The sequence below is a fragment of the Chrysemys picta genome, chromosome 2 (assembly GCF_011386835.1).
Source record: "Chrysemys picta bellii isolate R12L10 chromosome 2, ASM1138683v2, whole genome shotgun sequence".
Classification (NCBI taxonomy): Eukaryota; Metazoa; Chordata; order Testudines; family Emydidae; genus Chrysemys; species Chrysemys picta.
Window position 1 is genome coordinate 12079666 of NC_088792.1, and position 26361 is coordinate 12106026.

The 26361-nt window shown below is 46.1% G+C and overlaps 1 protein-coding gene across 17 annotated transcripts in view; it reads right to left on the minus strand.

The window, feature by feature from the left end:
* Positions 1–26361, minus strand: part of ADCYAP1R1 (ADCYAP receptor type I) — a 178836-nt gene that overhangs the window by 90677 nt on the left and 61798 nt on the right. For all 17 annotated transcript variants that reach the window (XM_005286324.5, XM_065582655.1, XM_008170768.4 and 14 more), the window contains exon 3: positions 17826–17931. In XM_005286324.5, coding sequence (XP_005286381.1) covers positions 17826–17931 — 106 coding nt within the window. The remainder of the gene's footprint in view (positions 1–17825; positions 17932–26361) is intronic.

Sequence of the window (26361 nt, forward strand, 5' to 3'; positions counted from 1 at the left end):
TGAACAAGTTTGGTGGCTGCCGCTCTCCTCACATAGGGGTTAGCATGGAAGGAAGCATAGAGGTGGGAACGGGAAAAGGGGACAGAGGGGCACCCAGGCTGCCATCACTGGTGGAACACGTAGGGGAGAACGTGCAGTGTTCAGTACATAGCATATTTGGATTCCAAGCACTTATGTACGCATCAAACTACCAGGACGGTTCTGTCTTTTTGAATGGTGGGAGAGTATATTTTACGCATAGTCAGAGACTAATTCAGAGGCCCTGATTTTCCTCCCCGTTATTCCAGTAAATCAGGAGTCACTCCACTGAAGCCAGTGTGTTTAGATGGGGGTAAAGCTAGTGTCAAGGAGAGCAGATTGAAGCCCAGAGAATTTAGAGTACAGCAAGAAAAAAGAAAAAAAAAAAACCATGACAGTGCTGGAGATGCAGAGTACCATGGAAATCTGAAAGGAAGTCAGGATTGCTCAACATGCTATTGGGTCACATGTATTTGAAGGATATGAACATCTAGGAGGGAGAGAAATTGCTTGGTGCTGGCAAAAGCAGGTATAACTAAGAATAACGGTATGAAATTTAGGGTGAATATTATGAATACCCTCCTACTGGTGAGATCTATGAGACTATGGAATAATCTACCAAGAGAGGTGGTGGAAGTCCCATTAGTTGAGCCATGTAAAAATACACCAGACAAGGTACAGGAACCTTGATCTGGGAATAATCCTGCATCAGCATGGGATAAAAAAAAATGGATGGAGCAAATGGCTGAATATTTCTCTTCCATCTGTAGCTTCTGTGTTCATTTGCTGACATTCTGACTTGCAACATCTCTGCTAGTTCATCCTTGCATGCCTCATAATCAGATATAAATTATGCCAAATGGCATCATAGTATTGATGTGCACAGATATCCACTAGAACATAAGGATGAAGTCCATCCTTGTGTGAGGACCATGCAGCACTTACAACCCAGTTACACCCTCCAAATAAGACTTAAGTGGTACATAAACCTTGTGTCAGCCCTCTGCGCAGGGGTAAACTTCATCCTAGTAGAATAAGTCATGTGAAGGTAAGTGCAAAATAATTAGAAAGCCACCAACACATCCTTCATTTGAGACCTGAGCAAGAACTTGCATTCAGATGTACAGAGGTGAACGGCTCTTGAAGCTGCTGAATCTCTCTTTTTAACTTCTTCAATTTGAAAGGGTAATGGAAAATAAACAGAGAGCTTATAGTGTATCCTGTATGAGGGATATTATGATGAAGTAGTACAGACTGGGAGTGCTGTATTTAATTTTGCTCTCGCTTATTCAATTAGTATAACAATAGCTTGTGTTTTAAGTAGTTTGCAGGTTAACAGAGAAGGGGTAGAATTACATTAGTCTTTTGGCTGTATGGCCAGAAAGCTAGAGCTAGTTCAAGAGCCTTAAAGTCTAGGACGCAAAGACGATGCTTATTCTCAAAATGTATAATTCCCCATTGCATTTTTAATTAACTGTTTGCTGTTATTCCCATATTAGCTTTACTGTTGGCGCATCCTTTGGGCAATTGTCTGATTGGTCTCCCATTACACATCCCTCAAGTCAGTATTGACTTTCACCTACTGCTCTTGTTAACACTTGAGCCGTTGAATCTATGGGGAAAGTCATTTAAATCATTCCCACATCCCTTCCCCCCACCCCTTACTTTCCAAATTAAGAATTGTTCTTTCCTTGCTTTTTGTTTGGCGGGTGCTCTGCGTTTGCTTTGCTTTGCTCTGCTCTTCTGAAAAAGAAGCTAAACAACCTACTCCTGCAAGTCTAATGACCACGTACGCAACAGATGCTTAGCTTGATTTTCAAAGGTGCTGAGCAGCTGCTGTTCACTAAATTGGAGCTGGGGGAATTCAGCACCTCTAAAAAGCAAGCCATGCATATAGCCAACAAGACAGGAGAATGTCAGCAGATAGATTGGAACTGGCAGAGCACCTCAAGGTGACAGTCTTCCACGGTTCAACGGTCTGATCTTGAACAGTGCAACCTCTTGTAACAATAGGGCCAGATCCAGTGATTCTTACACACACACACACACACACACACGCTTCCTGCTGAATTAATGGGTCTTCCGCATGGCTAAAGAGTGAAATCAAGCATGAAAATGTCTGGTGCTGTTCATGGTGCTGACGGCAAAGCCCTCATAGAAGCCCGTTTCTCTTTTCCAGAACCTTTTTCATAAACTGTTTGTATACGTTTAAATGCTATAAAACATTTCAAGTCTGTGATTTGTTACAGACGTTGGGGAGGGGGAGCCAAGTGAGCTATAATTATGGAGGCCGTATCGGCTGGAATAAACTAAAAGGTGGAGAATTTGCTTGAACTCTTACATGTTGCCTGGGCCTCCCAAATACCTGCCTCAGAAGCAAAGCTGCTGTGCTTTCAGTTTGCCCCTCAGCCACAAATTTTCATTACAATGCACGATGCAGGTAACTGCCTTGAACCACTGTTAAATATCTAAAGTACCAAACTATTTATCAGCCATCAAACCAAAAGTCAATCATGGCATCGAGGCACAACGGTACAGCATTAAAGAGAAGCCCATTTCCACCCCGCGTTGGCTCAGCTGTGCTAGCTAGCAATCTGTGGACAGAGCCAAGGACCCGCCGGCTCCCCACCCTCCTCTGCCTTCCCGCTGGAGTTGGGAGGGGGGGACGGAGCATGAGTACTAGGCATGCAGTCCCTGCTCCCCTACCCTTCCCATCCTCCGCAGAGCCATGGCGATGTTCTCTCCCTTTCAGGATCCTGTACAACCAAATAGGCCAGACCACAATTTGACCCTTAGTTATTTCCAGCAGGAAAATGATGGCTTAACACTCCAATGAAGGAGAGAGAGAAACAAGAAGGCAGAAAGTAAAAAAAAAAAAAGAAAAGAAAACTCAATATAGTTCTTGCTTTGATAAGTCAATTTTGCTGAAGAAAAAATATGCAAAGTTTGCCTTGAATCCAAATTATTACATGCAGTCAACTACATATATTATTACTGCTTATGCAATTGAATAGAATGAAGATTTTGGCTTAACATTTTAAGGGAGTTATATTAAGAAGCAATGGCTGCAGCTCCAAACAAGAAACAAAAGTATAAAATAAGGCAGTTTTAGGCACAGCCGGCCTAAACACGAGATAAAATAATAACGTCGACAAGAGTGAAATTATCAACCCAATGAGCCTGATTCTCACAACACCAAATGGGAAAGGGCCACCACTGCATGTTTAATTCTCATGCACAGCTGTTGCCCAAATCCGGGATTTGCTCAGACAAATGAAGAGTGGTGTCAAACTGCTCCTGGATGTGCTGTCACTGTAATGATTCACACAACACAGGCACACAATCATAGACATCTGAGTGTGCTGTGAGAGTCTGGTGTTATGAAAACTAGGCCCACATTTGGGGGGGGGGGGGGAACAAACAAACCTCAAGGAATCTTATTTGTCTTCCCTTTCAAGGCCCTTCACAGCCTTTCCCTACCTCCACTATCATAGTGACATTCCTTATCAAAATGTTGGCTTCCACCTCTGATTGGCCCAGGACACAAGCCTCCATCACTCACTTGTAAAATTTTCCAACAAGCAGCTTTGAGCTTTCTCCTATGCTGCCCCTCGTGCTCAAGAGGCCCTCTGCGTAAACCTCCACAAAACCACTCATTGCCCATCTTCAAACCCCTCCTTAAAACAATCCTTTGCTGGGATGCCTACAAAAAACATCTTGACAACAGTCAGATGGCTGGTGTACCCAGATGACTGCCTATCATCCTGATCAGTACTGTCTCTGTTTCCTTCTCTTCCCCCATCCATCTGTCTCTATGCTTCTACGGTCTCTTGTTTATTACTGAGATTGGAAGCTCTTTGGGGCAGGGATGGCCTTTCTGTTCTGTGTTTGCACAGTGCCTACCTCAGTGGGCTCCTGGTCCATCACTGGGACCCCCAGGCTCTATGGTAATACAAATCATACTTCGAGGTCACATACTCTACTCTAAACCAGTGAGTTACACCAGTGTCAGACCACTCAGCTGGAGAAGTGACTACACTAGAATCTCACTATTCCACATGGTTTATAATTTGTATGCAAAAATTATCAGCCTCTGCTTTGTTATCAGCAAAGATACCATGGCAAGGGCTGTATCAACTTTAACTCTCCTCTGCCGTGATGTCTACAGCATACCTGACAGTGCTTAGGCAGCTGATGCTGTGACCACTGTTGACTACGCTGACTGGTATCATTTCATTGCTTCCTCGTGCTTCCCCATCTTCTGTAGCCACGTCTCATCTGAGGACTTGTCTACACTACCACGCGGGGTTGATCTAAGATACTCAACTTCAGCTACGTGACTAGCATAGCTGGATCTACTTACTGCAGTGAAGACGCTGCGGTAAGTCAACAGCTGACGCTCTCCCATTGACTCTGCTTGCGCTTCTCATTCTGGTGGAGTGCCGGAGTCGATGGGAGAGCGCTCAGTGGTCGATTTATCATGTCTAGTATAGACGCGATAAATCAATCCCCGCTGGATCGATCACTGCCCACCAATTCAGTGGGTAGTGTAGACAAGCCCTTATACTTAGGCCAGGTCCACACTAGAAGTTTTTGCTGTTTTAGCAATGTCTGTTAACAGTGTGATTCCCCCTGTCCCCCAAAACATCCCCTCCCCAAACAACTCTATACTGGCAAAAGCCCTGGTGTAGCTGAAGTTACATTGGTATAGAAGTCCTTTTGCTGATAGCTCGCTGAACTGGTATAAACAATCTTAGCAAAAGCATTTTTTTGGTGGGAACATGCTGCCTTTACACTAGGAGGGTTTTGCCAATGGCAAAACTGTAGTGTAAATTCAACCTTCGATTGTGTAAATTGCTCAGGGCAGAGGCAGTCCATTCGTTGTGTGTACAGCACCTAGAGCAATGGGGCCCTGGTCCATTACTGGGACCTCTAGGCTCTACGGTAATACAAATGAATAATAACTAGCAAAGTTGTGTCATTTCTAAAAAAAAGATGTTCCTGAATGTTTACTACTATATTGTCATCATCGTACATAATGAAAAATTAACGGTAATGATCCTAATAAATGGACAAGGTGCATTTGGTGATGTAGCATGTTTGCCCTTTCATTATCTGTGTTCACCTTGGGGGAAATGCAACCCTGTGCAGAGAGCCAGCACATAGAATGTCAGGGTTGGAAGGGTCCTCAGGAGGTCATCTAGTCCAACCCCCTGCTCAAAGTAGGACCAATTCCCAACTAAATCATCCCAGCCAGGGCTTTGTCAAGCCTGACCTTAAAAACCTCTAAGGAAGGAGATTCCACCACCTCCCTAGGTAACCCATTCCAGTGCTTCACCACCCTCCTACTGAAAAAGATTTTTCTAATATCCAACCTAAACCTCTCCCACTGCAACTTGAGACCATTACTCCTTGTTCTGTCATCAGGTACCACTGAGAACAGTCTAGATCCATCCTCTTTGGAACCCCCTTTCAGGTAGTTGAAAGCAGCTATCAAATCCCCCCTCATTCTTCTGCATACTAAACAATCCCAGCCTCTCCTCATAAGTCATGTGCTCCAGCCCCTTAATCTTTTTTGTTGCCCTCCGCTGGACTCTTTCCAATTTTTCCACATCCTTCTTGTAGTGTGGGGCCCAAAACTGGACGCAGTACTCCAGATGAGGCCTCACCAATGTTGAATAGAGGGGAATGATCACGTCCCTTGATCTGCTGGCAATGCCCCTACTTATACAGCCCAAAATGCCGTTAGCCTTCTTGGCAACAAGGGCACACTGTTGACCCATAGTCTGTCATCTAGTCCAACCCCCTGCTCAAAGCACAAGATCTTTGTATTATTTAAGTTCAACTTCCAAAATAGGGCCATACCCACTTTGCTTGTATTGTCCTGAGTTATTCTTCAGACAAAAATTGAGATTTGAATAATGAGGTTTTATCCCCAGGTTCTCCAAAAGAAGTACGGACAAGCAAGGCACTTTCCACTGATGAAAACATTTCTTTTGAGGTCTAATAATGAATTGACAGAGATGGCATGCCAATTAAAACAGTTATTGAATCCCAACGAACGGCATCCTACAAATCTTGCAGAAGTAATACCCTTCTCTTGATGTATAGAGAGGCAGGATCTTTGGGCTCGATTCAGGAAAGTCCCTAATCACGTGGTTAAATTCAAGAATGTGCTTAAATCTCATTGACCTCACTGGAAGTTTAAAAACATGCTTAAGTTCCATGGAAATCAATGGGACTTACACACCTGCTTAAAGCTAACCCCATGATTCACTATGTTGCTGAACTGGGGCCTTATATCGCTGCCAACTGAGAGGAGGCCCTGCCACCTGGTATTGAAATAAAAGAGCAGAATGAATGTAAACCCATGTCTCCCTTTAAATGGACAAGATAGCGACTAGTAATTGCAGCTGTTTTATCAAGAACATACAGGTTATATATATACCCACACAAACACATGCCATTAATCCACTGATAACACCAATGGATAAAGAGCTTTATTTATGCAAATGCAGAATGGTTCAGAATGATGAACTAGGATGTTTTCAGCAAGTAACAAATTGCTTTTTTGCACAATTTTAGGACGTGATCCTTCCTGTACAGCGTCCCTGGTGCAGACAAGAGAATCTCCGCACGCACACTGAACAGCTTCAGGCTTGATCCTGCAATCATGAACTCATCCCACAAATCTATCTTCACTAGCACGACTTCTAGTATTCCAAACAGAAGCAATTAACAGCTGCCAGATTTACACTGAAAAGCAGATATCACATACATGTTTTCTTATTTCCTTCCAACGTTGGATCAGTTAAGAACAGGGGTTTAAAATTTCACTGGTCTGTCTTTTAGGGTGTGATAATACTAATCGTGGATCTTTGAACAGATGGTTGAAGAAAGGTCTCTGTATTTGCCAGTAATGTTACAGAAAATACCTCTATAAATGTTTTAAAATAACTTATAAAATATTGGGGTTACTTTTGTATCCTTCCTCCCCTGGCTTTGGAGCTGGAGGAATGCAAAAACAGTTCTCTCCTAAAATACTTTTTTCTGTAACATGTGGCATATATAGAATACACGGGCCAGATCCGAAGCTGGGGTAAATCAGAGTAGAGTTATTGACTTCAACAGAGCTACGCCCATTTACACCAACTGAGGCAATGGTTGCGTTGTGCTGTGTGATCCAGCCAATAAAGTTAGGATAACTCACATACTATACTTCGCTTTGCCACCCATCCCAAACTCATGATGGTAAAACCAATTACTTAGATTCTGGGTTCCAGGCAGCGGTTCAGCTCACTATTTCACACCATTCTCTGCTCACTCTGAACTTGATTAATCAACTTCTCTCCTGAACCAGAACTCCAGCCCAGGCCGCTGGTTACCGTTCCTTCATCCTCAGGGCAGATGCTAGCCCTGAGCCTACCTAGAACTATATAGTGATGGAGCTAAGTTTCAATACCGATGTAGGATCCCTATGGAGCCCATAAAAAGCAACAGAGGGTCCTGTGGCACCTTTAAGACTGGAATACTTCTGTTAGTCTTAAAGGTGCCACAGGACCCTCTGTTGCTTTTTACAGATTCAGACTAACACGGCTACCCCTCTGATATGGAGCCCATGCGTCCTCCCCGGCCACTCCTACCCCCAACACACTCCCTATGTAATGGGGAAAAGGGACAGATATATAGCACAGTTACAATCAACAGGGAGTGTCTTTACATGGAGAATTCTCAGCTGGAAATCTGCAGCCAGAGTAGGGAATCTGACCCTATATAGGAACATGTTGAGAAACCAAAACCATTGCAATAGAGCTCCTCACTGACCGCTAAGACTCTCTCAGTATCTGTCTTCCTGTAGCTACACAATTCCATTACACTTAGTACACTGTGCATGCAGAACAAAAGAAAGCACCCAAGGTATTACTGAAAAGGTCAACGTTTGTCTTGTCCTCATGAATCATTAACATATACATCGGTGTCTCCCGTTTCCTTAGCCCTTTTGCTTTTACATGCTCATGCAATCAGAGATAATAAATAACATCTGCACTAATGCACTGTCCTCTCCTTGCCCTTGTGTAATCCTAACAAAAAAACTAGCTAATAATAGTGTGACAAAGTTCCTTCTCTATCTTGGTGGGTCCTGCGCTTATTAGCAAATTTTCTTGCCTCAGAGATTCACCATGTGGGTTGGGGAACAGCCCGGAGACCTTCCCCTCTGGAAGAACCCACGGTCCAGGTCAATTGGGAGGTTTGGGGGGAACCCGGGCCCGCCCTCTACTCCGGGTTCCAGCCCAAGGCCCTGTGGACTGCAGCTGTCTATGGTGCCTCCTGTAACAGCTGCATGACAGCTACAACTCCCTAAGCTACTTCCCCATAGCCTCCTCCAAACATCTTCCTTATTCTCACCACAGGACCTTCCTCCTGGTGTCTGAGAACGCTTGTGCTCCTCAGTCCTCCAGCAGCTCACTCTCAGCTCCTTGTGCCTCTTACTCCCAGCTCCTCACACTCTCAGCACAAACTGAAGTGAGCTCCTTTTAAAACCCAGGTGCCCTGATTAGCCTGCCTTAATTGATTCTAGCAGCTTCTTCTTAATTGGCTCCAGGTGTCCTAATTAGCCTGCCTGCCTTAACTGGTTCTAGCAAGTTCCTGATTACTCTAGTGCAGCCCCTGCTCTGGTCACTCAGGGAACAGAAAACTACTCATCCAGTGACCAGTATATTTGCCCTCGACCAGACTCCTGTACCCCACTGGTCTGGGTCTGTCACAATACATTTTGGCTTGAAGTAATTGTGCACCTTCCTTGCTAAAAACCACCCCAAAATGCCTCTGTTATTCATTACCAGGGTGCAGAAATCGTCTCAAAAGAGACGCTGTAAAATAACATTGTGGCTTTCACACATTATTATTAATCACTTGTATTGCAGTAGCACCTAGGAGCCTCCCCTCATGGGCTAGGACTCCATTGAAGTAGGGGCAGTATGAACCCAGAAAAAAAGACAGTCCCCCTCCCAAAGAGCTTACTGGCACAGGACTCTTCATCCAAGGGGTTCGATTTACAAGTAAAGTCTAAGGTTGGCCCGGGCTTGTATTTGCTGCCAATTATTATTAGGATGGAGGGCAAATGAATTACAAAGCACGTTTACCAAGGAACGCACTCCAGGGCTGGGGATCACATGGACGGCAATCATAGGGTCACCAAAAGCTTCAGTGGTGTGAGAAGATTGCCAGCAATGAACATAAACTGAATATCCAGCCAGACCATCTTCAGGGCCTTGCTTGAGATCGATGTGGGTGGTTCTGATTCTGCAAGAAGTCTATGTCCCTTTGGGACTTGCCATGATGATGGCAATTGCAATCAGGAATTTAAGTCTTTCTGGCTCATGCACCGCCACCTGCAGTAAGAGATTCTGCACTAGGGACTTGGTTAACAGTTCTGTTGGTTAATAATAACCTACCCCCCAAGAGAGTATAGGGCTTCCTCTATGTTTGAAAGCACTACGTAAGTGTTGTTAGGTCACAGCCAGGGTGTAGGCAGACAGACCTAGGAGTCAGAGCCAGAGTCTGCAGTGACAAGACAGGAGTCAAGAGGTAGCGGGTCAGGATATCAGGAGGTCAGAAGCAGAAGACAAACTGGAGATCATGAACCACAAGTCAGGAACCAGAGTCAGGGCCATGAGACACACTGGAGGTCAGGAACCTCAAGTCAGACGCCAGGAGTTAAGCAGGCTGGGATGCCAGGAAGTCAAACCAGAGCCAGAAGCACATAGTCCAGTGCAGGGTGAAGCGCAGTTATTTGGACTGAAGCCTGTTCCTGCGGCTGGTTTAAGTAGGGCCAGCTGGCCAATCAGCTGTTCTGGGACTCTGCCAATTGGATTTCAGGGGCAGACCCTCACAGTGGGGGCTGGGCTTCATGGCTCCTAGGGTGGCAGGTGGAGGGTTGGAGTGTGGCTGCTTCCATGAACTGTCAGGACCCAAACTCAAGACCTTGGGGTCATGACATAGTATAATACACTCTGTAATACAGAGTAGCCTTTTTCACACCTGTATTTTCAAGTTAGATGGTGGTTTCAGGCTCTTAGCCACTGAAATACAACTTCTTTTGTTTCCTCTGCTGGCTCAATTAAATTAAACTCGGCAAATGTCCAAAGGACAATAACACTTAGATTTATTTTAGAGGTGGAGAGGGAGGGAATCAAATGAGAAAGTCCATGTTATCCATTAGAGTGCTGCTGAATGTGCCAGCAGCACGTACCTGCTATGCTGATGAGGGTAAGAAGAAACTTCCGCTGTGGGAAGGTTATTCCGTAATTCTCCATTCAGGAGATTATTGTATCTTCCTCTGAAGCATCCGGCGCTGGCCACTGTTGGAGACAGGCTACTGGACTAGATGGGCCACTGCTCTGATCTGGAATGGGAATTCCAACGTTCCTATGGAACACACCTAGTGCATCCATGTGGAATATATCAGCATGGAAGCTGATCATACTAAATATATGCAAGTAGGATGTTCCTCTCGTATCCAGAGTGTACCAGCATGCCCATACATTCCACTTGCTTGTAATGGCATCTTGCTAGAACAATGGCAACACCGCAGGTGCCATGGAAGACGAGTGACAAAAGGGTTAGTGAAATCAAGAGTGATGATCATCATGTGGTTAGGGAATGGGACTCATGAGATCTGGGTTTAGTCCCATTCACTGCCAGAGACATTCTGTGTGATCTTGGGCAAGTCACATCATTTTTCTATGCCTCAATCCTTCAGCTGTAAAATGGGGATAATAATATTACATGTCTTGTCTATTTAGACTGTAGGCGATTTGACATAGGAGTGGTCTTACAGTCCATCACAAAATGGGGCTCTGACAGTGAGTGGGGCCACTAGGTGTTAGTGAAATATGCAGGAACATAGGATTTGCCACATTGGCTCAGATCTATGGTCCATCTAGCGCAGCGTCCTGTCTCCAGCAGTGGTCAGCATCACAGGCTTCAGAGAAAGGTGCAGTAAAAACTCCAGGTGGCAATTATGGGATAACCTATCCATATGGAATGTTTCTTCCTAACCCAACTGTCTAGACCGTGGCTTCTGCTGAAGCATGTGAGTTTATACCCCTTCCAGTAAGAATAATAAGAGTGAATCTGCCAAGTCTGGAGTCATGTAGTACCTAGTTTTACCCCAAGTCTCTTGCTCCAGGCTTCTGAACCTGGTATTAGATTGTCAGTGGATGCTCTGCCCTGCTGCGGAGAGATATCCAACACCACCAAAGCACTTCTGAAGAGCTAATAACTAGGAGAACAACAGACAGCTCAGTGGTTTGAGCACTCGCCTGCTAAACCCAGGGTTGTGAGCTCAATCCTTGAGGGGGCCATTTGGGGATTTAGTTGGGGATTGGTCCTGCTTTGAGCAGGGGTTTGGACTAGATGACTTCCTGAGGTCCCTTCCAACCCTGATATTCTATGATTATTCCCATACACAGCTGCAACAAGGAGGGAGGTGCATGCACAATGAAATAACTTCTCCCCAGGGCTGGTGAAGGCAATAAGAATGGCTCACTCAAAGGCTTTGAAAGAATGGGAGATTGATGAGGCATTTCAGGAAAAAAAAACTAGAGCAAACTCTCTCTCTCTCTCCAGCACAATGCAGCAGTCCGGCTCCATCTTCCCATCCAGATGGGCTCCTTTTCAAAGCGCACATCTGTGAAAATTGCTCACCCACTGCATTTGGGAAAGCGCAACCTAATCAATTCTCTCTCTCCCCCGCCCCACACCTTTCATTTTTCTCACTCATGTTCAAATGACAACAGGGCTCTGGCTTGCATGATTCTCCTGCGGGAGAAGATTGCTGCAAATGTATAGCCCAGTAAAGAGCTGTTTATAATACTTGATGGGGCTGGAAATGCGCAGCTGTCCCTGGGATGGAGGGGGTGGGATGGAAAGCATGCCACATGCTAAAAGAGTTTACTGGGGCAGCCAGAATTAAAGAGTGATTTTACAATGAGACATAAAACCAGAGCCCTGACCACTTCCTATTCCATTCAGCTTCTTAGACCGTGCCTGTCACTATGGTGCCCGGATGCAGTCCAGAAGTGTATTAAGCATCTGTTATGTGGGTCTCTTTTTCGTGGTCATGAAAGATCCCATGGCACTTCCGATAAAGAAGGAATATAAGTGCTAGTGTGTTCTCCAAATATTACAGCTACTAAAATACACCCTGCAGTTTCAACTGGCTAGGGTATTCCTGGTCAGTCCCTGTGCTAAACGATTGTGGAGTGTTGCTATGCACGGTTGTATACCTGCTGTGCTCAGGGTTGTTTGTGATCAGGTGATGTGATCACTCAGTCCCCAACGTACACCTCTGAGAGGCTGTGAGGAGGCAATATGGCCTAGAGGATAAAGCACTAGACTGGAGACCTGGGTTTTACTCTCAGCTCTTCCATGGGCCTGCTGGGTGACCTTGGTCAAGTTACTGCCCTGTGCCTCAATTTCCCCAGTTGTAAAATGGGGATAATGATATGGACTTTCTTTGTGAAGTGCTTTGAGATCTACTGATGAAAAACACTCTGTAAGAGCTAGGTATTACTCTATAACAGTCATAAAACCCTCTGAGATCTTGGTCTGAAGGACACTGCAGAAGTGCAAGTATCATGATTATTGTACTACAGGCAGAGTGTAGACCCCTGCCTGGAATGGCAGGCCTGGGGAGACTGGGCATTCCCCTACAAAGATGGAATCCAGTGCACTGTGAGCCCAGAACAGACCTGCATTATGGACATGGTAGACCAAGGAACTGTATTTCAGAAACTGTAATTACTAAACCAAGGGATCAAACCAGTAAAGTGCTGAGCATCGTTAACCCCTATTGAAATCACCTCCTAAGGGATCTGTACTGGAACCAGTACTCACATGAGTATTTCCATTGTGAGTAAAGGATGCAGGATTTGGCCCTTAGATTTTAAAATGTCTTGCAGCCAGACTCATGGGCCAGACTCTGTCATATGCTCTAGCCCATTTGTTCCAACTTTGGCAGCAAAAAGGGGCCAGATACTAACTGCACCTGGCCTGCTGAGTATTTCCCTAGTAAGGGGAACATTTCAGTTGCTGTACAGACAATCTAGGCAACTCCTACGCCACCCCCACTAACTCCCAGGTGATGGGGATGGGACAGAGAATGCTGGGAGCTGGAGAGGGTTTGGCCAGAGTGCAGATGTGCATTGCCAATTCTCACCTAGTGTACTGCAGGGATGATGGGGTGTGGTCAGTGGACTGTAGACTGTTGCCAGCTATCATAGGTTAGAGCAGCCTAGAAGCTGCTCTAATCTACTTTAGGACTGAGGCTGGAACATGGCAGAAAATCAGAGAGATATCAGTGTAGGAGAGCATCTGCTCTCATTGCTGTGCATGGCCGCCCTTCCTTCTCTCCTGTCTCCTCCCCTTCATTCTCCTACATTGTTTTTCCCTGTAACATTTTCTCTTCCTCCACGGCTCACGAAAGGAGGATTCTGGCCCTTGCTCAAAATCTGTGTATGCATCTCCTTTTATTCAGGCGTTGCACGTGGGAGGCCAGGATTGCAGGGATGAGGGGGCGGGGTCAGTATTTTACCCTTATTTTCTTTCTTATGAAAGCCCCTGAAAGACTGAAAACCCTTCAGAGGAAGCAGCGATCACGGAGGGGCTGTAAAATAAACATGAAAGCTCCATTGTTTCCCAAGCACTTACAGACACCACAAAGCAGTGGAGGGAAGAAAAACACAACCCGACAGAGAACAAAACGACAGCAAACACAACCCAGAGGAGGGGGGAAATCTGCTGTGCCAAGGCACGAACGCGTCCGCAGGCTGGCTGCTTGGGAGAATATTGTTAGCATTAATCTGAAGGCTCGGTGGCTACAGCTGCAGCGTGAGCATTGTGCACATATTGCAGCTCGCTGCGGGAGCCCTAAGGACTGGCTGGGGAGCCAACTCCTCTGCAAATCTGGAAGCTGGAGCCAAACACAGCGGGCGGCAAAGTGAGGGAGGACTGAGCTAATATGAGCAGTCTGGAGCATGCAGAAAGAGCCCCCATTGACTTCTATAGGATTCATTTATTTGGGGGAAGGATTTAAAGCATGAGGATGGGTTGGAAGGAACAGGTCCGTAGAACTTGCCATTATTTATTTGCATCACGGCAGCCCCAGTCATGGACCAGAACCCCACTGCGCCGGGTGCTGTATAAGCACAGAACAAAGGAGTAATGAAATAAACTGCCCCTGTGCCCACTAACTCAGCCCCTGCCCCAAGGACCTCCAGAAGAGAGATTTCCTTCGATAGAGGATTACTCGTGAAATAGGTTTTGTTCCATGGCTTTGTTTGGATGGGAAGTCAACGGCTATCCCTAAGTTTCTACCCCTCACCTCCCTCTCTGTTTATTTACCAGTCAGAACGCATTTCTTCCTTCTCCCATCTGCCTCCGACAAGCACATAGGTGTTTTCTATGCTGCTCGGTTTTCCAAAGGAAACAAGCTAACAGTCCATTTCTCCAGCAGCTGTCACTTTTAATAAGCCTTACTTTTTTAGCCCACTAATGAGAGCGCAGCACATTCTCCCAGCTGAAGAACAGGTTGGCTGAGGTGGGTGGAAGGGAAAGGAACCAATCAAAGATGAAAACGCACTGCAAATGCCCCCAGCCGCCTTCACCTGCAGGCAGGTATCCCAAAGCAGGGAGCTTCAGAGCAACGAGAACTGAAATGGGCCCGTCTTTTATATGAGGTTCTTGATAACTGTGAACGAAAGGCCAGGTTCGGTGATGCTGACTATTGCTTTACCCCACGCATGGCCCTACTGATTGCAGTAGGAATCGTTGTGGAATAAGGGAATACTCAATATGAATAAGGGTGGCAGAGTCTGGTCTGAAATACGTACCACACAAGGCTGGATGAATCAGATAGGTCTAGATTATGGCTTTATAATCTGCCCCGAGTATGGGCTAGCAGGCAGCAGAGCAGGGAATAAGCCCATTGACACTGCAAAGGAAGGTGTGTCTGCAGGGAGGGTAGGCAAACACCGCCCCCCCCCCCAGCATTAATCGAGTTGGCACAGGTAACCATGGTGGGCTAGCTACCCAAGAACAAGCCCGCTGGGGATTCTGGGTATGTACTCAGGTTGCTAGCCACCACCAGGGTCCATGCCACCACGCCTTCGGTGCTATTGTTACCTACACCAGCTCGATTGAAGCGAGCGCAGATATGCCGAGCATAAGACGATCCTGGTGTCATTTGCAGTGGAGCGGTACCCGAAGGTCAGGCCTACACGCGGAACTGAGGGTGTGAGGCCAAGCTTGTGTAGACGTACCCACGGTAGCTCTCCTTGAGCAAGCACACTAAAAATAGCAGTGTAGCCGAGGCCACGGGGTGGTGGCTCAGGCTAGTCACCCAGGGACCCAGGGGGTCCAGGCAGGTACGGACTCAGGTGGTTACATTGCTATTGGTAGAGCGCCAGCTTGAGCCAGGCTAGCATAATTGTGCCCCCTAGAGTCACAATTCCTCCCCTGGCTCCCAAGCGGGGCAGACGGCAGGTGGCAAAGTAAGTTACACACACACACACACACACCCCAGTTCATGGAGGAGCTTACTCTACACTGGGTGCCAGTGGTCACTCCCACTCACTGCCTTCCTCCTCCCACTGGCACTCAGGAAGTTTGGGTGAGTCTCTCCAGCTCATCCCGTGCCCCCTAATTGGAGTCACAAACTGAGCAAGGCCAATCAGGGGACTACAAGGGACCTCATTCTCCCCAGCGCTGCTGAGGAAGAGCTGGGGGAATCTCGCCTGTGGTGATTTCCGTGAAAGACGCTTAGGGAAGGAGAAAGGGGGGAGCTGGGCCCCGTTGCCAAGGCAGTGCTTGTAGGGCAGAGAGAGAGGCCATGCAGGCAAGGGTCGCTTCCCTCCCGTGTCAGGAATGGATTCGCCAGACGCAGAGGTCCAGGAGAAGCAGAGTTTGTGGCATTGGCTTCGGTTGTAACTCTGCCTGGGGACACGGCCTGATACGCTGGTCTGTATGTTCAAGGATCTGAGAGTCAGGATGCAGGAACCAGGGCCAACTGGGTGAAATTCTCTGGCCTGAGCTGGTCAGGAGGTGAGACCAGCTGATCCAATGGCCCCTAAACTCTCTGAATTCCTGAATCCAAACAACAGCCAATTGGCTCATCATTAATAAAAGGTAACAAGAGTCACAATCAGCCGCTGCTATAGCTCTGAAGGGGAGCGAAAGATTCTCCCCCTTGCCCACATTTCTGATTCAGAGGCTCATCTAGAAACAACTAGAGAAGCCTGTGGGTAAAAGGAAAGGCCTGACCTGTGCGCTCTCCCTGGTTCCATCAAACCATTTGATTCATTCGCGAGGCGCTGGACAGCAGGGTCCGGCCGCTGCTGCGTGAGCCAGTTTGCAAGCCTCTGTGTGGTCACTTCACATGGTGCTCCTGGCAGATTTCTGCCCACAAAGCCATCTGAACGGACCATGGGAGGAGCACCCCCACTTTAGGGCATGCTCCCGTGGCACAGAGGTGACATAGAGGTTCCTGCATCCTCCCCCTTGCTTCACACAGGGAAAACATGGCCAGGCAGAGGCGGCACAGTCAGGATTTCACCATGTCCCCCAGTTTGGCCACTTTTGTGCTGCCTTTACACCCCTCCAACCCAAATTCCACCACAGGGAGTTTGGCCGGAGCCCTAGAATTGATGCCTGGCTTCCAGTAACGTTTCGCTGGTGACTTGCTGTGCAAGTTCAGAGGAGTCATGTAGGGCCTGACTTTCAGAGGTGCTGAGGGTCCACAGCTCCCACTGAAGTCAATGAGAAGGAGACGGTGCTCAGCACCTCTGCATTGCAGGCTCTGCATCTCTCTGGGCCTCCATTTTTCTGTGTGTGGCTCTGAGGTAGTGGGAGGATTCTGTCTATCAATCTGGCACTCATCATGGTAGCATATGATTAGTGTCTGTAAAGCACTTTTGAGGTCCTTTGATCAGGTGCTCCACTAGTGCAAATTATTACTGAAATAGATTCATAGATTCTAGGACTGGAAGGGACCTCGAGAGGTCATCGAGTCCAGTCCTCTGCCCACATGGCAGGACCAAATACTGTCTAGACCATCCCTGATAGACATTTATCTAACCTACTCTTAAATATCTCCAGAGATGGAGATTCCACAACCTCCCTAGGCAATTTATTCCAGTGTTTAACCACCCTGACAGTTAGGAACTTTTTCCTAATGTCCAACCTAGACCTCCCTTGCTGCAGATTAAGCCCATTGCTTCTTGTTCTATCCTTAGAGGCTAAGGTGAACAAGTTTTCTCCCTCCTCCTTATGACACCTGAAAACTGCTATCATGTCCCCTCTCAGTCTTCTCAGTCTGAAGACAGGAACATAGGAACTGCCATTCCAGAACACACCAATGCTCTCATATACAATTTCCAACAGTGGCTGATGTCAGGTGCTCCAAATGAAGATGTAAAACCCCATAAAGTCTGACCCGGTCAATGCCTATTTAAAAGTCTATGGGCTCTGGATCAGTCCCATAAATATACCTCATTGTGTCATACTGTACTATGGAAGGAAGCATATTCCTGACCTTGGCTGGTCATCAGCATTTGCCCTGAAGCATGACAGTTAATCGCTCTTATAATGTTTATCCTAGCTAATTTAACTTTAATTGCTAAATCATATTCTAGTAAGCCTTTGGCATCAATATTCTGTGTGTCACATGGCAGATCACACATGTACTAAGAGGGAAACTCTGGAAGGCGTTCATTCAACATACATATCCATCCCAGACTGGAACTCACCTGGGGAGGACTCATTCAGTGGATTGAGGGCACTGGCTCTCTTGATTTTCTCCAGGCAGGCCTCCTGCTCCTTTCTGATGATGCAGTCTGAATGCGTCGCTGCGACCTGAAAGGCAGAAAGCAGAACAATTACAAATACACCAGTCTATCCTGAACTCATGGGAAAACCAGTAAATCTTGTGATCCTCCTCTTGGGGGGAAAACAGCCCTGGAAAGTGAAATAAATGCACTGTAAACTCACTGCCTGGTGCAGAAGACCTAAAGCTAAACAACAGGATTACAATGGAGATTAATTATTGCAAGGAATGTCATCGGTTTTATTTTTCCTGCTATCCACTTCTAATACACTGCTTTTATGGAGCCTGAAGCCATTGGGGAAGAATCATCTAGTGGTTAAATCATTGAATGGGGACTCAGAAGCCCTAGGGTCAGTTCCTAGTATTGCCATTTACTCTTGTGTTATCTTGGGCATGTCACTGAATCTACCTCTTTCTTCTAGTTTTCAGCCAGGTAAATACGTTTGTGGCTGTGCAGCCCACGTTTCCTCCTTTCCTCGATTCTCCCATGGCTACAAGATGGTTTTACAGCCAAAATGAAATGCAATCCCAGCTAAACTGAGCTGTGATGATCAAATCTCTCCTGGTACTAGCCACTGTCTTTATATCTCTACAGAAGTCCAGTGTAGGACATGCTGCAAAGGAAGAGAGAAAAGGAAGTCACTAGAGGTTTTGTATACGCAGGGCAGTAGTGCAGAGTACAGGAGTGTGATTTCTAAAGCACATTAACGTGTTGGGCATTAATTGGTCCTGTTAGAGGGCTTTCCCTTCACCCCCTCCCCTGGTTGTTGTCACGCAGACAGAAAGCAGAAGACCAGAAGTCCGAAGTGCAGGCAATGTGATGTTTATTGGGGTTAGTTCCAAGCAAGCATGTCCATAGCTTTACACACCGACAGAGTCTGTTTCCCAGTGTTCCCTTCCCAGTTCTGACACCGCAGAGCCTTGCCTGTTTCCCCTGTTCCCAGCTCTGATGCCACAGAGCCTTGCCTATGTCCCGTTTCCCCCTTCTGAGCAGGCCCAAATATACCTGCAGAGCATGCCCACAGTCCCATGCCTTTTGTACCCCATAGGAGGGGTGAGGATTGAGGTTGTGCTACCGTCAGGGACAGGCGTTTCTTTGGTCTTTTAGTGTTTTATACCTTCCCCCCAATCCCTCTTTGCTCCTCCCGCCTGGTTGCTTGACCATGCCTTGAGATGGGATTGAGGCAATCTTAAAGTGTGCTCATATATGTTACACTCCCACCATGCCCTGTAACACTTTAACTGCTCTATCCCTTATCTCTTCCCATTGTACTCACAAACCCATCTGGCCAGGCAGAAGCAACACACACAGTGTCTTTGTTCTTTGTTCACACATATTACTAGGATATAAGAGTATCAATGGTCAACCCCAATTCTATCCCAGGCTGACAAACAGGGTTGTATGCTAACAGGTCCGGGTACACCCTGCTGGTATGAACTAAAAGTTCCCTAGTAGGTTTTAACATAGTGCTACGTGACCGAAAGGTGACTTGCCAAGGTCGCTCAGCACACCAGGGACAAAGCTGAGCAGAGAACCCAGGTCTCTTTTACTTTTATCCATGTAAAAGAAGCAGTGAGAGATAAAAAGGCATCTTTTAAAAAGTGGAAGTCAAATCCTAGTGAGGTAAATAGAAAGGAGCATAAACACTGCCCAATTAAGTGTAAAAATGTAATAAGAAAAGCCAAAAAGGAGTTTGAAGAACAGCTAGCCAAAAACTCAAAAGGTAATAACAAAATGTTTTTAAGTACATCAGAAGCAGAAGCCCGCTAAACAACCAGTGGGGCCCCTGGACGATCGAAATACAAAAGGAGCACTTAAGGACGATAAAGTCGTTGCGGAGAAACTAAATGAATTCTTTGCTTCAGTCTTCACGGCTGAGGATGTTAGGGAGATTCCCAAACCTGAGCCATCCTTTGTAGGTGACAAATCTGAGGAATTGTCACAGATTGAAGTGTCACTAGAAGAGGTTTTGGAATTAATTGATAAACTTAGCAGTATCAAGTCACTGGGACCAGATGGCATTCACCCAAGAGTTCTGAAAGAACTCAAATGTGAAATTGCGGAACTATTAACTATGGTTTGTAACCTGTCCTTTAAATCGGCTTCTGTACCCAATGACTGGAAGATAGCTAATGTAACGCCGATATTTAAAAAGGGCTCTAGAGGTGGTCCTGGCAATTACAGACTGGTAAGTCTAACGTCAGTACTGGGCAAATTAGTTGAAACAATAGTAAAGAATAAAATTGTCAGACACATAGAAGAATATAAATTGTTTGGCAACATGGTTTCTGTAAAGGGAAATCATGTCTTACTAATCTATTAGAGTTCTTTGAAGGGGTCAACAAACATGTGGACAAGGGGGATACAGTGGGCATAGTGTACTTAGATTTCCAGAAAGCCTTTGACAAGGTCCCTCACCAAATGCTCTTACGTAAATTAAGTTGTCATGGGATAAGAGAGAAGATCCTTTCATGGACTGAGAACTGGTTAAAAGACAGGGAACAAAGGGTAGGAATAAATGGTAAATGTTCAGAATGGAGAGGGGTTACTAGTGGTGTTCCCCAAGGGTCAGTCCTAGGACCGATCCTATTCAGCTTATTCATAAATGATCTGGAGAAAGGGGTAAACAGTGAGGTGGCAAAGTTTGCAGATGATACTAAACTGCTAAAGATAATTAAGACCAAAGCAGACTGTGAAGAACTTCAAAAAGATCTCACAAAACTAAGTGACTGGGCAACAAAATGGCAAATGAAATTTAATGTGGATAAATGTAAAGTAATGCACATTGGAAAAAATAACCCCAACTATACATACAATATGATGGGGGCTAATTTAGCTACAACTAATCAGAAAAGAGATCTTGGAGTCATTGTGGATAGTTCTCTGAAGACATCCACGCAGTGTCCAGCGGCAATCAAAAAAGCAAACAAGATGTTTGGAATCATACAAAAAGGGATAGAGAATAAGATGGAGACTATCTTATTGCCCTTATATAAATCCATGGTACGCCCACATCTTGAATGCTGTGTACAGATGTGGTCTTCTCATCTCAAAAAAGATATATTGGCATTAGAAAAGGTTCAGAGAAGGACAACTAAAATGATTAGGGGTTTGGAATGGGTACCATATGAGGAGAGATTAAAGAGGGTAGGACTTTTCAGCTTGGAAAAGAGGAAACTAAGGGGTGATTTGATAGAGGTATATAAAATCATGAGTGGTATGGAGAAAGTGAATAAGGAAAAGTTATTTACTTGTTCCCATAATATAAGAACTAGGGGCCACTAAATGAACTTAATGGGCAGCAGGTTTAAACCAAATAAAAGGAAGTTTTTCTTCACACAGACACAGTCAACCTGTGGGACTCCTTGCCTGAGGAGGTTCTGAAGGCTAGGACTATAACAGGGTTTAAAAGAGAACTAGATAAATTCATGGAAGTTAAGTCCATTAATGGCTATTAGCCAGGATGGGTAAGGAATGGTGTCCCTAGCCTCTGTTAGTATAATGGCTAACAGGGGTCAGGCTGGAGACTCTTGCCTACATGCTCAGGGTCTTACTGATCGCCATATTTGGGGTCGGGAAGGAATTTTCCTCCAGGGTAGATTGGCTGAGGCCCTGGAGGTTTTTCGCCTTCCTCCGCAGCATGGGGCAGGGATCGCTAGCAGGAGGGTTCTCTGCCAATTGAAGTCACTAAAACACAGGATTTGGGGACTTCAACAGCAGAGTCAAGGGAAGGGGTAGGGACGGTTTTGTGGCCTGCAGCATGCAGGGGGTCAGACCAGATGATCATAATGGTCCCTTCTGACCTTAAAGTCTATGAGTCTATGAGAGGGTGGAGATGGATGGCAGGAGAGAGATCACTTGATCATTACCTGTTAGGTTCACTCTCTCTGGGACACCTGGCATTGGTCACTGTCGGCAGACAGGATACTGGGCTGGATGGACCTTTGGTCTGACCCAGTATGGCCGTTCTTATGTTCTTATGTCTGAGTCCCAGTGCAGTGTGCTATCCCCTAGGACACACTGCCTTTGTAAGGAACACAGTCTTCACTTTAAGAACATTAAACAATGTTTGGGGTGCACTGCAAAAGAGGTGTCAGTGTTTAAATGAGAGTTATACTGAGATGGGCTATATCATCTAATCCTGTTTCCAGGCTGAGAATTTCCCAGAAGGTCTCTGGAAATCATAGATTAAGCCCAGCATGCATGATACTTCTCAGATCACTGTATGCCACTCATGCATAGGGATGCTATCTCCCTAGCCTCCCAAACAGCATCACAAAATGTACATGGTAACGGAAGTATGAGTTTCCCAGGTGTAACTTTGGTCTCTTTAAAGGTGCATGTAGCGGGGTGAACACCCGCTCCAGCCTGGAAGGGGTTGGAAAAGCCCTGCACAGGGCTGGGGCGGGGCCAAGGAAACCCTGGCTGATTGGGGGAAGTGGCTACAGCTGGGGCCACGCCCCAAACTAAGCAACTGGGCCTTATAAGAAAGCCAGGGAAGCCAAAAGAAGCAGCAGTCTCTCTCTGACTTGAGAGGGAGATGGGCCTGGCTGCTGGGGATCTCACCCAGGGGACCTAGAGGGAGGCAAGGCTGGGGAAAGGCCTTAGGAGCTGGGAAGCCCTAGGCCAGCAACTCCCCAGGCTGCAGGGCCTAGTTCTAGGCCCACCTAGGCATTGGGCTTGCAGAGGGGCAGCCGGAGGGCGGGTAAAGGCAGCCAGTCCAAACCCTGTGTTGCCTGTGACGATCAGCTGATAGACTGCAGTCTGCCCCAGGGCGTGGGGGCTAAATGGAGACTGGCAGTAGTCATGACTGAGCTCATGTGGGGATAGGGGGTGGGGGTTCCCCAGGGGTGGAGAAACCTAGTAAGATGGTGGGGTACTGCAGGAGGCAGAACCCTGAGATAAGGGCACTGGGGTCCTGGGAGGGACATGAGGGGCAATGGCAAGCGGCTCACTGGCCTGCAGAGGGCACTTCTGGGTTGAAGCGCTAATTCCCGAGGACAACAAGCAGGAGACGCCGCAGGGGTGAGTCTGTGCTGTGCTACAGTGCAACAAACCTTATGAAGTCTCTGAGTGCTCCATGAGAGGGCTGGGCACTTCAGGGCAGAAGGTTTGGGGAAAATCCAGGGTGGGGAGTGTGTTGGGGTCACCCTGCAAGTATCAGAGGGGTAGCCGCGTTAGTCTGAATCTGTAAAAAGCAACAGAGGGTCCTGTGGCACCGTTAAGACTAACAGAAGTATTGCAGCATAAGCTGCAATGGGTAAATGCCCTCAAGTAGTAACCACAGTTGCTGGAGACCCTGGTGGGGCTCCTGTGTTGTTGGCAGGCTGCTGGGGTCAGAACACTGAACCAGGGCTGCGGAGCTCTGAATCAGATGCTCAGGGGACTGTTTTTGTCCACTGGCTGTTGGTGTCCAATCTGTGAGCCACAGCAGCAGAGCATTTGAGGCACATAGGGCTACAGGCAGTGATACACCCCTGCACTGCTGTGGGCTGAACCCCCAAAATGTGACACAAGGGCCACAACCTTCTCCGATCTTATTTCTTTTGCCTTGAGGATATTTGCTGCTCCCCGACAGACTGGTTGCAGTTTCCCTGAAAACACCAGTGACACCTGCAGTGCTGGCACACACTGATGGATATCACAAAGCCTAGAAGCCAGGCAGGCAGCACGAGAAAGACAAATGAATGGTTAGAACCAAAACCCAGAGAACCAAGCGACTGGGACTCCTTGAGCTTCTAGGAAGGCAGGCAAATTTTTGTTTAGTATGCAATGAACTAAAAATCAATCAAGCAAAAGGGGTATGAAACCTGAACTTGTGATGTTGAAGAAAAACAAATGTAGACTGATGGCTTTAAAAATAGATGCTGGCTATTTAACTTTGAAGAAATAAGATAAGACACATGTTGCTACTATGGTAAAGTGGCTCAGTGGATAGTGTATTGAATCCTGATGCTGGTGATATGGACTCTATTCCCCAGTTCTGCTAGTAGCATACTGGGCAACCTTTGTCAAGTCTCTACTCCTCAGTTTCCCTATCTAATAGATAGTCATATTGACTTTCCTTCATAAAGCATGATGAGAGAGAGGAATTATTAATAAAGCACCTTAGAGACATGGAACACGTTCATGATGCTTTCGAGCCTTCATTTGTAAAGATAAGTTATAAGTTCTGTGTACTCCTCTGTGTTTCGATAGTGCCTAGGACAGGAAGCCCTGCTCTTCATAGGTCCCTAAGCATTACAAATTAAATCATAAGCATTGCTTAGTTGCATCAAATAAACAAACGTAAGGCTAGCTTGTGCCACAAGGACACGGCCCGTAGTCAGGGGCAGTACACTGCTGAGCTGCCCAAAAGGATCCTGGTGAAGGAACTGTGGCTCAAGGAGTCACAATCCCCCTCACTAACTCCCTTTGCTCAAGGGAGTTGATGTTTTGTTGCTGGCTTACTCCACAAGCAAATGATGACACCTCTCCTCCTGCTCTGGCTTAGCTGCATTGGCCAATGCTCTGTGGGGAATGGTGCCATGGCTTCCGCACATCAACCCTCTCCCCCCACTCTGGAGGGTGTAATAGTGGAAATGGAGTAGCAGATACCCATCATTGTTTACTTCTGCACACTGGGGCCCCAAGGTCTAGCTAGCCCATGCACAGATGTAAGGAGGGTGCCCCTGAGCCAGTGAGATGTCCATGGACCAATCTAGCTAAGGGATCAGGTGGAGACTGGTAGCAAAAGATAGCCGATCCCACTGGTCAGGGTGGTACATTGAAGAGTTCTAGAAATTAAAATGACCCAGTACCGTATTTGTAGCCATTGATCAACACTTCTTTTAGAAAAAAGATTAATGGAAAGCAATAATAATAATTTTGCAGATCACAAGTGGAAATCAAAAAAGCTCTTCATAGCATATGACTGGATTTCAGAAGTCTGTGTTGCCCCCACTGAAGAACTGGTTCAGAGACAAAAAACAATGAGGATTTCCCCCCAAAGTGTAGAATTCATGGCTAGAAATGCTGGTATAAAAGTAGAATATTCCTTTCAATGGACATTCTATGGCTCAATCCTGCAAACACTTAAGAATTTTATTCACATGAGTAAACTGAATGTGACTACTCGAGTAAGTAAACGTTACTCATGTGCTTAAGAGTTTGCAGGCTCAGGCCTTATATTTGTAAAGCCAAAGTCCTGATGTAACAGGAATTGGTACAATACCCTTGGTATGTTCATTGCAACAAAGAAATGATTTTAAAAACAGTTATACAATAGCATTAGCTTTCTTTCCCCTTAGGAAATACAGAGATCAATCTATAAGGACCTGAGTCAAAGCCCACTGAATTGAATGGAAGTCTTTCCACCTACTTCAATAGTATTTAGATCAGGCAGTGGGGAAGAGAGAGACCGAGACACTATATGAACATAGTTGAGCCCTTTGGAAACAGTCATCTACATCAACAAACTATAAAGACGAAATGGAGTCTGATTCATCTCTGGTGCAACTCTATAGTCTTCAGTGATGTTACACTAGGGATGAGTTTAATCTGTTGGGTTTATTTGATCATTGATGTCATACTGAATTTCTTCTATTCTGATTCTCATTTTTAAAAAAGCTAACTCACCAAAACGATGAATATGCATGAGGGAATTACAGAAAGGAAGCTTGTTTGTAATGGAAACAATGTTATTCGCTTTCATGCCCATTTCTAACAAGCAGCAATTGGTCCAACCAAGGCCTGCAGTTGTCGATCATTTCTCAGCCTACTTGTGGGGATGCTCAGGAATGATCTCGGATTAGACAGGTTTTCTTGGTGCTGATTTATGCCATTACTGCTTCCTACAACATTGGCCTGACAACTGAATACGTTGTTTGTTCCATAAAGGCCACGCATCATCACTTGATTGTGCTTTTGTCAGTTGGCCTAAATGGAGCCCAAACTACTGTAATTTCAAAACACTTCAGACAAAGTTAAAGAGGAAAGTCATTAGAAAGCTATTCAAAGCGAGTCACAAGAACACAATAGATGGAATATTTTTTTGACACTCGGTTTAAAACAAATTGCACCTAAAATGACAGAGCCGGCTGGCACGACAGGTCATTGATCCCTTTCAATGGGTTAATGTGTATGTAAGATGTGGTTACCTTCTGGAGCTGAATGACTCCCTGGGAGATGCCTGTCTATCTCCACACTAGAAAACAGCTGCTGTATAATCACGCATAATTTACTTAATGGATGCCTTCTGAAGCAGTAACTCTGGATAAAAAGGTGAATTATGCAACCAGCAGTACCTTCTATTTCTTGAGTTTGGCGCATGCAGTCTTTCATTTTCTGGAGAAGACCAATTATCAGATCTGTCTGTGAGCATGAGTGACATGAGGCAGGTATTCTCAATGCCATCTCCAGGGTACATCTTTGGTGGTCCCTGGCTGCAATAGCAGCCAATACCACCTGCTTTAGAGGA